General features: G+C 39.0%; 1 protein-coding gene across 9 annotated transcripts in view; it reads left to right on the forward strand.

Annotated features, from left to right (window-relative positions):
* Positions 1-4,361: 4,361 nt before the first annotated feature.
* Positions 4,362-15,899, forward strand: part of LOC126188003 (nucleobindin-2) — a 99,680-nt gene continuing 88,142 nt past the window's right edge. For 2 of the 9 annotated variants that reach the window (XM_049929417.1, XM_049929420.1), the window contains exons 1-3: positions 4,363-4,726; positions 9,515-9,645; positions 13,967-14,077. In XM_049929417.1, the coding sequence (XP_049785374.1) occupies positions 4,690-4,726; positions 9,515-9,645; positions 13,967-14,077 (279 nt within the window). In that variant the 5' untranslated portion in view covers positions 4,363-4,689. Of the gene's footprint in view, positions 4,727-4,774; positions 4,796-9,514; positions 9,646-13,966; positions 14,078-15,899 lie in introns of those variants that run through there. The other 7 variants (XM_049929419.1, XM_049929412.1, XM_049929411.1 and 4 more) reach the window with 5 other exon arrangements.

The following is a 15,899-nucleotide window of genomic DNA, read 5'->3' on the forward strand; positions in this document are numbered from 1 at the left end:
ATGAAGTGTTCAGCCACATGTGAAACGTCAACCACGACCTCCAACAAATGATGATGTCCAAGTGGGTGTTTAAGCTAGTAGCAATAGTACAGGAAAGCAATAATGGAACTGTACACAAATAATGCTGTGGAATGAAAAACTGACGGAAGTACAAACCTAAAATTATTAGCAACATAGCAAATGATACACCTGGTACCTTTATTCTGGGGCCATGTGAATCATATGTAACTCACAACAAATTTTAAAAAAAACGTACTAAAATGCCACATTTTCACTTTCTTTGCACTTAACAAGTTTACTTGGAGCAAACTAAAGCAGGATATTGAAAAAAAAGTAAATGGTCCCAACGGGTCGGTAACCCAACTATACCATGGCAGTCAATGTGTTAAATGTGGAAAGTTGCTTTCATTGTCTTTGGTCTTCTTTGTGAATGATCTTTTACTCGAAACATATTCCTAAGGCATAACATCGTTACATGTTTGAAAAGCTATCTGACTGTTAATAGCTCGTTTGTTATGCCTGATGTTTGAAAAGCTATCTGACTGTTAATAGCACGTTTGTTATGCCTCATATTACTATCTACATCATTAACCTGTTCCTTTAGTTTCGCGTTCTCTAACTGGAGAGCTTTAATAACCTCTTGTAATAATGAAATAACTTTCACAAGGTTCATTTCTTCCAGGGTATCTTGATGTGAAGCAAGTCTACAGGCATTTTCATCCACCATGTTTTCGGACATCATGCCTGTTTGCCATTTGTATCTGCACAACCATGACACTTCCACTCAGTATTTTCATCTGGAAGATTATTTTCCGACACTTCAGAGCAACAAAAATGACACCATTTGTCACAGAATTCCGTTACGAACTACCTTGTTACACTTAACAGGACTTAAATTGGAAGGGACACATAGAAAATGTTGTGGGTAAGGCTAACCAAAGACTGCGTTTTATTGGCAGGACACTTAGAAAATGTAACAGACCTACTAAGGAGACTGCCTACACTATGCTTGTCTGTCCTCTTTTAGAATACTGCTGCACTATGTGGGATCCTTACCAGACAGGACTGACGGAGTACATCGAAAAAGTTCAAAGAGAGGCAGCACGTTTTGTATTATTGCGAAATATGGGAGCTAGTGTCACACAAATGATACGGGATTTGGGATTGATATCATTAACAGAAAGGCTGTTTTCCTTGCGACGGAATCTTCTCACGAAATTTCAGTCACCAACTTTCTCCTCCGAATGCGAAAATATTTTGTTGACACTGACTTACATAGGGAGGAAAGATCACCAAGATAAAATAAGGGAAATCAGCTCATATGGAAAGATATAGGTGTTCACTCTTTCTGCGCACTATACGAGATTGGAATAATAGAGAATTGTGAAGGTGGTTTGATGAACGCTCTGCCAGTCACTTGAATGTGATATGCAGAGTATCCATGTAATTGTAGATGTAGATATCGAGTAAAACAAGACTTTTTCGTCGAACTGAGACAGATACTACCTCTCTACCCAGCGCCATCTTTAAATTAATACAAGTGACAAAAATCGTACACAATGTCTAACCCTGGCTTTTAAAAACACGATCATTTATTTCGGTTCCTACAACACTTTTGCGAGGCAACACTTGGGACATTCGATAGAACTGCAGTTTACCACATTGATATCAAAGGAATACAAACAGATAGATTCACACGTAAGAAGCACAAGACATATACCACTGGGTGCATAAGGGATCGACGCCTCATTTGTCTACTTTGTTTTAGTCATTGTCACCTGTTGCCACAAGTACGACCTTCGTCTTTATATTATTCTAAGTAGGACAAGCAACTGCCAGGTAGTGGGAGAAATATGCTGTGCATGTAAACCCGAAATCCTCAAAGCCAATAACAATGTCAGAAGGGCTGTCGTCTGTAAAATGTACCAGTAACGACTTTTTATAGTCTCTAATGTATCAGTATCAAAGAAATACTGTACCTTCTCCTTTAAAAAGTGGAATATGTTGTCACTTATCCCACATTTAATTTGTATGCCTTCCACATACCTCTGTAATGTACTCACTGATGGAAACATAAAACATTTTGACAAAACCTGTATGCCTGAGTACTGTAAAATGTAACAAATTAGGAGCTAATAGCTTATTTTCCTCTTTCCATCTTGTAGCACTTTTCTCCTTCAGTGGCATGCTAATCTGGCTTAACAATAAGTCAAGAGCATCAAAATTTGTTTATCGTTCTATACTCGATCCTTCTGACAAAGTTTCTTTCGCTGTCTGTACTTAAAATGATACGCACTTTCCTTGTCTCATAATAGTTTTGCACGAAGTCTAGCGATCTGTACATTCTTACACATCACACACTCTCGCAAGACACGAACAACTGCACCTAATCTAACCACTTCTTCATCATAGCAGGTCTCTGTTAACGATTCAAATAAATCTGGCACTGATATGTGGAGAGTTGAACTGGCTGCTTCTGTGCCACAGGAGTGTTTTACAGCTTCAGACGGATTGTCGAACGTTTGTGGCAGTTTGCTCTTCATCGTCAGTTGAGGTGGCTTATGAGAGATGTCAGACAGTGTGGGTACTGTATTCCACACGAGTTTATTACTGTCTGCTGTCATGAACTGATTTTGTTCGAAGTGTAGCGAACAAGATCTTTTTCCACAAGATCTTCTCGTCTGATGTTCACTAGCCATTTTCTGTTCCTGAAACGAAAAATAATCATTAATACACATGTAGTTTGCAAGCGAATCCTGACGATACACTATAGTAATGTGTCGTTATATACTTCTCACGGTCCTGAGGAAACCTAAAAAAAAGGCAGATGTGGTGTCTTCTTCTTGTTGTTGCTGCAATTTATTGCGCTACAGACGCTTCTATTTGTAAAAAACCATTGCACAAACCAAAATGAACAACTACTATTGGCTTTTACTTTCACGATCGTGCCGTATTCAATAGACTTACTTACTGGCCGCTTGGCGAGCTGCTGCCGTAGTAGGCAACAAAATGAGGCAAAGTGTCGCTACTGTCATGCTAGACTGTGGCCTCGTCACAGAAGATAACCGATTCATTATCCATCACTCGAAAATAAAGAAAGTAATATATATGAGAAAACTTTGACGTTACTGGTCAAAGCCGACAGGTTGTATCCCATTCTTCAGTTGGTCCCAAATACCTTGGCTTGTGAAATTTTTCTTAGCGTTTGTTTCAGTGCTTTTACTGCAAGGCTACTCTGGTTCTTGCACGCAACATTTCCTCCTCCGATTATGAAACAGTTCACACCATTATTTACTGTTGTTTCACAGTTCTCTTGAAGGAGCTCCAGGCTTCGAAATTTCAGTGACTTTACATTCTGACTGGATATCAGACATGATTGTAGCTAGTCTCCTACCATGACTCGTTGATAATATGTATATTTCTTCTTTTTCTTAGCAGTTTATCTTTTTTGGTTTGTGTTCCGTAATTTCACAAATTGCACTAACACAAGATTTTTATATTTAACGGTATATAGCACTAACGGGTTTTCCCTCTGGTACTTTTATGGCCAATAGCTGCTTCTGGGCAGTTTTCCGCAGCACTCGAATTTTATTTCCACGGTTTTAGACAGTCTTCATGTAGAACATAGTATTTAATCTTTAATGGAACACGAAAATTTGGAAATTTGTGGTACATTCCTATGAGACCAAACTGCTGAGGCCATCGGTTCCTAGGCTTACACACTACTTAATCTAACTTAAACTAATTTACACTAAGGACACACACACAAACACACACACACACAAACACACACACACAAACACACACACATGCCCGAGGGAGGACTCGAACCTATGATGGGGGAAGCCGCCCGAACCGTGACAGGGCGCCTGAGACCGCAAGGCTACCCCGCGCAGCAGGAACACGGAAAACGATCGTATTTAACACAGAGTAGGAGAATATCTGAGCCCTAATATATACGCACTCTCTTGTTCACAGCTTTACGTCTCTATGGGAATGCCGACATACTGAATCAAACTTTTCAGCATTTCGGCATATTGTCTAGGTTTGCTTAAGTCATTTTGCAGTCGTTCTCTCACAGTTATTTCGAGTCCAGCGTTACACATTTGCAGAGCAATTTCATAGCACTTGCATTCAGTTCTGCAATCACACGAATATTTACTGAGTTTTGCTTTCACAAAACAACATTAACGATATCATTTATGCATCACTAAACATGTTCTGACACCTTTCATCACTTTTTCCGAATAGGTGGTAATTTACTGAAGGTAATTTACCGATATTTACGGAGCGATTTACCAGTACACACGTATGCACCGCCATATTGACAAGCTACTCGGAGTAACATTTTGGTCCGCGGGAAATTAAAATGAGTTCGATCTTCGTTTCACTAATTTAAACGATTTATAGCCAAACAAGAAATTACCACATTCAATGCATACTAATCAGAACTTTACCGGTTAAAGGCAATAATGTGCCAAAATGGAACACGGACTGATCGAAGCCACCTGGCGATAACATGAAGTATCAGATTCAGATGACACGTTTTTATCCTAGCTGTGCTTTATCCATCTCCCGAAGTTTTGTAAAAACAGTTTGGATCATCTGAAAGCTTTAGTTCTTTGTTTTGAAATACAGTGAGTGGTCTGTAATGAAAATCTTTGAGTAGTGTATGTTTGATACACGGAAATGAGTAGTGTTGATCTGTGGTGTTGCTGTAAACCACGTAAGTAGCCAGTGAAAAGTTTTGTCACATAATTTTAGTGCATTTATTTCCGTGACAGTTTTGTTTGACGTGAGTACACTGGAAGTAGTATTCAGTGCTGTTAATGATTATATATGAATGTATTAGCTCGTGCTATTAAAAGATGCCCACTTTCTCATTTGACATATTTAAGTTATAAACTGGTTTGACATTCTTTTTCTCCTAATAATCAAGATCAGTTACTTCAACCAGCATATACGTACACCATTTTTTCGCTTTCAAATATGACGCCCCGCTATTAATTTTCCCCAAGTCATCCTAAATTTCAGAAGAGATGGATGATGCAATTCATGTTTGCTCCTGGCTATTGATGAATTTATTTAGATAACGAAAACAAAAATGCAACAAAACAAATACTACAGAAATGTAGTTTCGGAAACATTTATGTTGCGTAGATTCCATATATTTTAGACAGGCAGTTGGAAGAAACGGTAATTTAAAGATCTGGTTAGTTCATTACCCATATTTGCACCCCTCTTGATTGCTGTCTAGTTGCAGATGAGTAGCCGTTAATATATGAAACGTTAACCCTCAGTCATCCCTCGTGTGTGGAAGCAACATATGGTCCTTATGGGTCAACAGAAACATCCGATCTCACGCGTCGGCTTTGACCCGTGACGTAAGGGTGTTGGGAAATACAGAAGCGTCCGATTCCACACGTCTGCTTTGACCCATGAAGTCACAACTACGACTCCAATATGGCGCCTATGACATCATTACGTAAACATGACCACAAACACGAAAATACGTTGAGAAACCAAAACACACACACACACACACACACACACACACACACACACCACAAAAAAACCTAATGAAACTAACGACACAAGCGTGGGAAATTGGGGGTGTTTGGGTGGGGACAAAGTAAATATATACAAATTTAGACTCACACCACCATATCAAACCACACAAAACGACGAAAAAAACCGACAACACAAAACTCCCCAAATTATCCTCAGGAATCGGACACTTCCCGTGAGCTATATAGCTCAACATCAGCTCTCGATCCCACAAATAACACTTCCCTTGACCTATATAGCTTAACATCAACCCTCGATATCGGAACACATACAGCAACCACACATTGGAATAGAACACTTCCCTTGACCTATATAGGTCAACAGAAACTAACGATACCAAATCGTAAAACCCAAAACTACAACCACGTCCACATTCATAACTACCTCAAAAAACACAACAAACCAACAAAATTGTAATCAAACACTTCCCTTGACCTGTTATCCTTACGACATCTCCACATACAGCCGTCCCTGGTCCAAGACGCCGGAACTTTAGTAAGCCTCATTTCTGCACGATACACTGAACACTTCACGACTTCATCCAAAACTCTGAATAGTTGAAGAAATTTTAGTAGAGACAGTGCACTGTCCGCCATCATCGCCGACATCCGAAAACTGTTGACCTTGTCAGTCATATCCATTCCTACCAAAGACATAAAAAAAAGCTATTTACCAAAATTCACATACAGCGAACAGAAAAAAACTACAATAACATCGACATAACAAAACCAAAATTGTTAACTCACTGAAAAATATTCCGCTGAAAGCACAGTCACTACCGATACCACACTGTAACACGCTACCCATAAACACACTACCAGAGAGAACCACCGACCGCAACAATACACCACCTATAAACGTGCCACACACGCAAACTAAACCGAAAACAGCACCTAACACACAACACGTAAACACACCACCAGAGAGCACCACCAATCACATCAAAACGATACTTACAAAGACGCCACTCTCCCAAACTAAATTCCACTCTGTCGTGATGTCACACACCACAACAGCCTTATGTCATGGGTCAAAGCCGACGAGTGGGATCGGACACTTCGGTCGATCCTAATCTTCTTCTTGGAAGCTTTACATCAGGCTTTTCAACTAAATTATGTGCCAAACCCTATTGTAGACTTTGGAATAAATACAAATTGAACGTACTGGTTTGACGGATGTGGATTGTATTTGCAGAAATGATATTCTGAATAGCATTATGACAGGCTTAAATAATGTGATTTTTGACAAAAGGTCATTGCAAACCCACGAAGTGTGAACATGTGAAACTGGTGTTAAGAATTTTGTCCTGCCAGTCACCAAGAGAGAGAGAGAGAGAGAGAGAGAGAGAGAGAGAGAGAGCACTACATCCTGTATTGGTAGGTTTAGTAGAACCGAAAATCTGATAGTGTGTTTTAGAAGTAAACTTTCTATAGCTTTCATTTATTGTGCATAAATGTTGCTTGAAGAAACAGTATGTATATCCCAACAGTATCTGCTAATACGCCTCTGATGGACAATTCTCAGTCCTGTAATTAAAATACATTTAGATACACAACTGTGCGTTGGTTGTCCATGAGAGTTGTATTAGCTGATGCCTTGAGGATAGAGCTCAATAAATTCACTGTAATTTATATTAATGATAAACTTCATGTCACATAATAGCTGATGTTGTTGCTAGGTCTTCAGTTTAAATACTGATTTGACACAGTTCTCTGTACTCTTGTATCCTGTTGAAAGTCTCCTTTTCTGCATAGCTGCTGTAACATCATGTTTTAAAAGTTTCTCATCTCATCTTGTCTGTAGTGCTTATTGTACACTTTTCACTCCCATACAAGGTTACACTCCAGGCAATTATTTTTGGGAAAGATTTAACATTTTTTATTCAGTATAACAAATTGTTCCTTTTCATGAATGCCTTTCTTGTTATTGCCACTCTGCATTATATTTTCTGCTTTGGCCATATTGCTATTTTACTGTCCAAGTGGCAGAAATTCTCTATTACTTCTATACTTCTGTTGTTGTAAGATACCTGCAGAGAGCTATATTCCCTTGACCATTCAAAGATCACACTGTTGTTGCCTGAAATGTCAAATCTCCGTGTATGCCCAGGAGTACATGGTTGTCAAAATTTAGGTGCTGGGACTCCGTGCAATGGTTAGTTGGGCCAGTTAGCCCCTGCTGTGGTTATGTGGTGCTGTCTGTGGGGAGAGCACCCAGCTGGAATGGGTGGAACTAAGACATAAAATGTGTGAATGAAGCAGCACAGGCAGATGGTCAAGACTTCCTCAGCAGTCTTGCCAGATGGGTCAGATCAACACAGTGCAGAGATATAATCCCAAAATATTTCGTTCCTTAGCTACACTAGTGGAGGAAAACTGACTAAAAAACAGATAAACGTATGCCCCAGAGTAGGTGTAGCAGAACAGATGACTCATTGTTTCTGAATACAAAATCATAGTTCTTCACAGAACAGATCGAAAACAAGGACAGTAAATGAGAATCGGATCTGTATTAACAAAAAATTCATTTCCTGAACCCAAGCCTTGCTCTCATGTAGCAAAGACAGTGATCCTAGTCACAGTTACATCTTGTAAGAACCTCGACATACTGCAACACAGAACTTTTCACTGTCCTTTGACTAGTGTCATCATATCAGCCCATCCACAATCCATTGTCCACTCTAAAGTATATGTGACCTTCCTGAAATCTCTCACATGATCATGTGTACATCTTTTTCATGTATCTCTATCCTTCAGTCCAGCAGCCCAGACATGAAAGACCTATTCTATGATAACAGTTTAATTCAGTGGTGAACAAATTAGAGTTCAAAAATTATTCACAACCATGATTGTGCATTCATAGCCGAATGACCTACATCTTCACACATGTAGGTGGCAATGAACAGTACTCTTTACTACAGGAATGTTTAGTATGGCACTGCTAGCCATTATCTATTCATGGCTTAAGGAAGATCCTGTCCCAATGACTCCTGACTACATTGAATAGGGAATGCTATATCACAGATGCCAACAAGCTACATAGCATAAAAGATGGCTACATGCAGAATGTCCTGAGAACCTAAAATTCTTTGACTCTGCATTGACCCTACCACAGTGACCCATGCGTATATTCTTAAACATGTTATTGGAGTTGTGGTATCCCTTATCAGTGGCATACATCTTAACAGTGCCCCACTTTTACCACAAAAATCCAAACTCTAAAACTAGCAATTTAGTCATTACCCTCAATTTTAGCAGAAGACATTCTTGTAGCAAATCTAGTTTTACATTTTATCTTATAGTGTAGCTCGTGTAATTTTAACTGAAGGTCAGGCAATATGGTTTTGCTATCTGGCCTCTGGGTGGAGAGGATTGGCCTGACCCCTGACCAAACCTTTTAATTCATTTGTGCTTTTACATTCCTTATGGTTTTAATTAAAGTGTTTTATCTTGCTTCGTACCATTTTATTGACCTTGACTACTTACCAGTCTTTCATAGTGAATGGAATGCCTGCCACTCAGATGCATAAGTTGTGCTTCTTGTTACAAGAAAAGTCTCCAGTTAATTCAATTTAATGCCCTTCAGTTTGAGGTAGTTTACTCTTTTTTGTTTTATACATGGCTTTATCCTAGCCTTCTTGCTTTTTTTCCATACTGGATGAACATACTAAGGATCAGTTTGGTTGCCCATTTTATAAGAATTTTATTAATTTCATTCACCAAGGACAGAGAGAACATGACACGATAGTTTGGTTCCTTGAACCCATCCATCCAGTAGTGTTATCAGGCGAACAGATATTTCATACTGATAGTCTAAGCCACTTTCAGTATTTTCTCCCCTATAAATTTCTTTTTTTATTACATATGCACACAATGTGTCTGCCGAATAGCGTAATTATTGATATAAGTAGCCTGATGTATTAATCATGCTGTTATATTTGTTGCAGTAATGATGAAAGGTATCCTGGTACTCCTTTGTACCTTACTTGTTGTTCAAAATACTGTTGGACCACCTGTAACACAGAAGAAAAATGATGAAAAAACTGATGGAAACGAGATAAATGAAACTGATAATCTGGTAAGCTTGGTTAAAATTTCTGTTGCCCATATCAAGTTTTATTTCATGATTCAATCTGTAAAGAGCAGTTTATTTGTAACTTGTGATCTTGACAAATAAATTGTACCCTTTGCTCAGATCTGTTTTGAAGTTGGCTAATTTCCTTCATAACTCATGTAGATACAGTACTTGATGAGAGAAACTTGTGGCACGTAGTTTTTTTGTAGTGGATTCTACAAAGTAAGCTAAACAATTTTAAGTATGTCTCTATATGCCCCTATTTGTGGATGCTGGATGAGGTGTTTTATGTGACATACGTATTTCTCAAATGGTCTGGATTTTGTATTGCCATGAGGAAACCTGGGTCCAGTTCTTGATGCTGCCAGTAACTCTGTCCTTGAAGAAAGGTCTCAGATGGGAAAATTGCACAGCCTTGTGAAGTCCACTGAGGAGCTGTTTGAGAAAAGCCATGGCTCAGAGATCAGGAAAGATGACAGCTGCTGGGTCATCAGTTTGCTAACATTCCTCTCTATTTCACATCCAGTGACACCATCAGCCGAGGATAACATGGTAGTTATCCCCTGTGGTTCTCTAGGCCTGATCATGTTTATGTTGTTGTTGTTGGTGGTGGTGGTGATTTTCACCCCACTAAATGTAGGCAGCATGTTATTAACAGAAATAGACAGATTGTTCTCTTCTTCTTCTCTCGGCATTACAACCCTGTGTGGGTTTTAGCATAGTCAACAAGTTTCCTCCATTCTGCCCACTCCAGCACATTTGTCCGCCATCCTCAGACTCAGTGATTTTATATCTTCTTCCACAACATCTATCCACCGTTTTCGTGGCCTTCATCTCTGTCTTCCTCTGATTGGCCTCCATTCAAAAATCTTTTTAGTTGTTCTTTCAGTATCCATCCTGAAGACATGCCCAAGCCTGGCTGTTCTTCTACTTTTTATAATTCTTAAGATTTCAGCTCCTTGTGAGAGGCTGTCCAGCTCACCATTCATCCTAGATCTCCAGAAATCATTATTATTCTGAACTGCCCCATAGATCTTACACAGCACTCTACGTTCAAATTTCCTGAACTGTTGCTCATCAACACTCATTAGCATCCATGTTTCACATCTGTGGGTTGCTATTGGCCTGATCGTGACCTTATATAGTTGCAGCTTCATCTGCCTATTGTAGTGTGTGTGTCCTTGTGACCGACTCCTTTACTTATGCTAAACCAATTGCTCAGTTTTCCATCTACTCACACTGCAGCCTTGGAATCAGGCAATGTTGCTTGAATAAGTGAGACATACTTCGATGGTATACCAAGCAGTAGCAAATCATTTAGCATTTGAGCTCTATAGAGACTCAAAGGCCTGCTTGAAGTCTATATAGAGGTTATGCAGCTCAATGTTATACTCATAGGCCTTTTCATGTATTTGCCTCAACACAAATATCTGGTCTTTTGTTGATGTATTAGGCCAAAATCCGTACTGATATTCCCCTAGAATCTCTTCTGCATATGGTGCTAACCTCTTGTAGATAATACTAGAGAAGATCTTATAGGTTACATCTAGCAGGGTAATTCCTTGTTAATTTGAACAGGAGGTCTTTTCTCCTTCCTTATGTTTTGGTTGAATTACAACTAAGGTCCATTCTTCCGGGATTCTTTCATAGTTCCATATCAACTTAATAAGTTTGTGGATCCACTTATGAAGATAAGTTCCCCCATTTTTTAGCACTTATGCAGTTATTTCATCAGTTCCTGGTGTTACATAATTTTTAAACAATACACTACCTTCCATAGTTCCTCTTTCCTCTATTTCCAGATCTGCAGTATTATTGAGTAGCTGCTTGTTCCTGGTAGGATTGCCCTCCCTTGAAGTATCCTCTCCATACACCCAGAACATCTTGTTTATCTGTCAGCAAATATCCCCTCTGTGTCCTTCCAAGCTGTTATTCTAGATTTATATTCTTGAGTTCCTTCTTTAATTTTCTTGTAGAACTATCTTCTTTCATTCCTTTGGTAGTGCTCTTCCAGCTCCTCTATCTTTCTCTTCATGGCTTCCCTTTTTTCCTCCTTCATACCCTTTCTGCCTCTATTTTCTTTTCATTATACAGTGCCTGATTTGATCTAGTATTCTGCTGCAAGCATTTTAGTCTTGCTTCCTTTTTCTGTTCCACTGCCTGTCTACTTTCATCATCATACCAGTCTTCATTCCTAAGTCTCCTTGCTTGCCCCAGTATTTCAAGTGCTGTTGGCCTAATGGCATCATTAATAGAGTTCCATTTTTTCTATCATCTCCACCATCTTTCGTTTGTAACTCCTGTGTCAATCTGTTCTGGTACTTCTGAACAGTAGACCTATCTTTCAATTGTTCTATATTCCATATGTTTACTCTGGTACTACTTCCTATGGCAGCCATGGCAAGTTTCTCATTTTGGCTCTTACTAGGTAGTGGTCAGAATCACAATTTGCTCATTTTCCATATCGGATGCCCATCATTTTTATATCAATATATGGTCTATTTGGTATGATTCATTTGTTTGTCCCTTTGTAGATATTTTTCCAAACAGGTACTTACCGCTCTCAACTTGTTTGCAGAAGCAAACTGGGCAATCCTCATACCATTATCATCAGTTTCATCATACAGACAAGCGTGCTTTTTAATGCCTTTTCCTTTCCCAGTTTTGCATTATAGTCGCCAAGAGCTATTGTGGAATCATATCTGGGTATTCTGTCCCATACCTTCTGTAGTTGATCATAGATGATGTCCACAGTATTCTTATCTGATTGTTTTGTTGGTGCATATATATTCACAAAGGTCACATTGTGAAATTTGCCTTTCATATGAAGAGTACATATTCTTCCATTATATGGGGTGAAAGCAATAACAGATCTACGCATATCCTTGGAGACTATAAACCCAACTCCGTACTCCCCTTGTCTCTCTTGTTTTCCTATATAGATGGGGAGAATTTCTGCGTATAAATCTCCCCTCTTCCCGTCCACCTAATTCCCTGCAGTGCAACAATTCCCATTCCATACCTTAGCACCTCTTCTGCAACACTATTCATCACTCCTGTATGCAACAGCGTACACACATTCCATGTTCCAAATGTAAGCACCAGTAAATCCACGTTCCTCTTTCCTAACACAGTTTGTCTATGTAGGGGCAGTACAACATTCATTGTTGAATTATTCACAATAATAGATTTTTTACAAGGCAGGGGTATCAACACTGCATTTTACGAGGCTGGGGTATCAACACTGCACTAAACTCTTGGAGGACTGGGCTTTCATTTCGGGGTTAGCTCCCCTAGAGGGGTTGATGACGTAGCCTGTGGAGTCCCCCCTACCCTATGGTGTGGGACACACTTCATCTGGCTTCTCAGTCGAGATCACTTCGGCTTGGGTGACCCTGCCAGTAGCTACACTACTGCCAGTACAGCTCTCGACATCATCAAAGCACACAAACCCTCCCGCCCAGCACTGAAGGTGCTTACAATAAGGCGGTGTCCTCTGAGAGGGAGTGACAGTTTGTTAATTCTCAAAAAAATTGTTGATGTTGTCTTCTCTTTAGTTTTGAGGTGTCAAGTATGAATATCAGTTATGGTTACCAGTTCACATACCACAAAGAAGTATATTAACAGATCAGAATGTACCAGTAAATTTCATGTTGTAAATAACCATTTAATGATGTTTTTCTGCTGTTGCATCTGAGGCCTGGTGTGATTGTGGTATTGTAAATGATATGTCATTCATTATGACTGACATTTTGTTTATAGTCTGCAGACTGATAATATCATTTTGGAATCAGTGCGTAGAATGTAACTAAACAGATGAGGAATGGCCCAGATTTTCTGTATCACACACACGCTGATCTGCTTCAGCAGCATTATTCTGGAGAACAAGAGAATGGTCCATGTATTGACCCCGAATGTGTCCATGTGCCTGCCTTCTTTTACAGGCATGCTGCACACTTAATCTGTACGTTTTACGTGCAATACAAATCTATTTCCAGATTATATTGGGATCGTTTTGCCATTTGTACATGTTTGTCTCAGTTTCCATCTTGCCACAGGTATTGACGAAATGGATAGATCTGCAGCAAGGCATGATTTGTATACATTTCATTTATGTCACTGAATATGCTGTGCTTATTGTTCCTATAATTATTTTTTGAATACTTATAGAGTTTCATAATTTTTTTTTAGTCATGGAACTTCATAATCCAAAGAACACATTATGATGATCATTAGCATAATTTTATTTTTTAAATTGAGTTTTAAAACTACAATTTTAATACTATGTTCAGTGAGTTATTGTCTCTTGTGTGTGTATGTGCAGGAACCCCTTGGAATTGAGTACTCTCGTTACTTGAAAGAAGTTGTGACAGCACTAGAGAGTGATCCAGAGTTTAGACGTAAATTGGAAAAGGCTGAAGAAGCTGATATTCGTGTAAGTGGTATTCCATATCAGTGTTTAAAGTACCTTTTGCTGTAGTTTTTGGGATAGTTTCTTTCGATTCTGTTTAGTTCTAACAAGAGAATGTTTCGATCCGACATGTTGAAACCTACCCTGAAATTTTTCACATAGGAAGAATATACGATAAGAAATGCACTGTCAAAATTTTAGCTACTAAGTCACACTGCAAGTATTTATTTTTTTTTTATTTATTTATTTTTTTTTTGAAATGTTAAAGTTACTCATTTCTTTCACATGAAGAGCTACTTAAAACAGCTGTTAGTACAGCCCTTCCTGCCTAGCGCAGAATTGGTGAACAAAGAGAATGTAATGTCGCATAACATGAAGTGCACTCATGTGTAAATGTTAAGCACTTAAGTCATAGCAAAAAGACTCAAATCATTAATTTTTTAAAACTTGCAGTTAATATCAACAGCTAAACTGTTGCAGATGTAATTACTGCACAAGTGACTAGTAGAGGAAGCCAGGCGGGGTGGCTGAGTGGTTCTAGGCGCTACAGTCTGGAACTATGTAACCGCTACAGTTGCAGGTTCGAATCCTGCCTCGGGCATGGATGTGTGTGATGTCCTTAGGTTAGTTAGGTTTAAGTAGTTCTAAGTTCTAGGGGACTGATGACCTCAGAAGTTAAGTCCCTTAGTGCTCAGAGACATTTAAACAAGTAGAGGAAAGAAAATCAAGGCAGTGCATGATGTTACAATACAAACGACTTCGATCAATTTGGAATTTTAATTTGTTGACAAGATATTTTATAACAGTTCCTTTAGTACAGTTCATACGATAATTTTTTGAATGGTGTGCAATTTACTAACTTCTTTATTCCCTAGTCGTCACAATAATGGGAATTGTCTATTGGATAATGAAAACTAACATTGTCCTTACATCAGTCAAACCTGTTAAAAGAAAGCATGTCACAGTAATTACTAGTTATATTTAGACAGAATTGGGATGCATAAGAAATGGTCATGGGCATTGTTCTGCATGTGGTGCTGCATACTTGCATACTTGATCAAATTGGTAAAACATGGTGAAGCAAACTGACAATGCACAAATGACTAAAGTTTAGCAGTACTATTATGCTGATAAACCTGAAATCACAAGCAGCTATTGAAAATTATATTGTTCAACAGTTTTCTGAAAAAATCCTTTACACTGGTGAAGAGTTCTCGGGCTTCCAGCCGGGTGGCGGTGTCTTCAAACTGGGGACCGGCATCCACAAAGTCTCGGCACTTCGCCAGAAGATGATGAGTATGTCACTCGTCGAAACATTGCAGTTTGAAGACACCGCCACCCGGCTCGAAGCCCGAAGAACTCTTCGCCAGCTGTATACGCCGGGAAAGCATACGTTCACATCCTTTACACTGTTGAAAAATTTCTTTAGAAAGGTTGAATAATACTTGCAGTTCCAGATGGTATCTGAATTATGTTACCAGTCTTTACAACATTCTCTTGAGGGCAGAGGTGTTGTGGCGTCCAGACCACAAGTTCAACAAAAGCAGTGAATTATATTCTGCAACTGGTAAGAAGATGTTTCTGATGTAGTACTGAAGTTATTCTCTCACATTTTTCCTGATTTTGCTATGGCAATTACAGAATTTGTGCTTCGAAACAGTTCTTTTTTAAATTTTTGCTCCTATTTTGCCTTGAATGCATTTCTTGCTCGAAATCGGTCTGACTGGCTTTATACTCAGCGTTTTAGGGGAAAACAAGAAGCTTCATTTTCACGCCAGCTAAAAATTTCTCTGTAGCATTACCTGTTAATGACAGTTCCATATCTTCCAAATAGGTTTTTTCACAC

Source organism: Schistocerca cancellata, chromosome 5 (genome assembly GCF_023864275.1).
Source record: "Schistocerca cancellata isolate TAMUIC-IGC-003103 chromosome 5, iqSchCanc2.1, whole genome shotgun sequence".
NCBI lineage: Eukaryota > Metazoa > Arthropoda > Insecta > Orthoptera > Acrididae > Schistocerca > Schistocerca cancellata.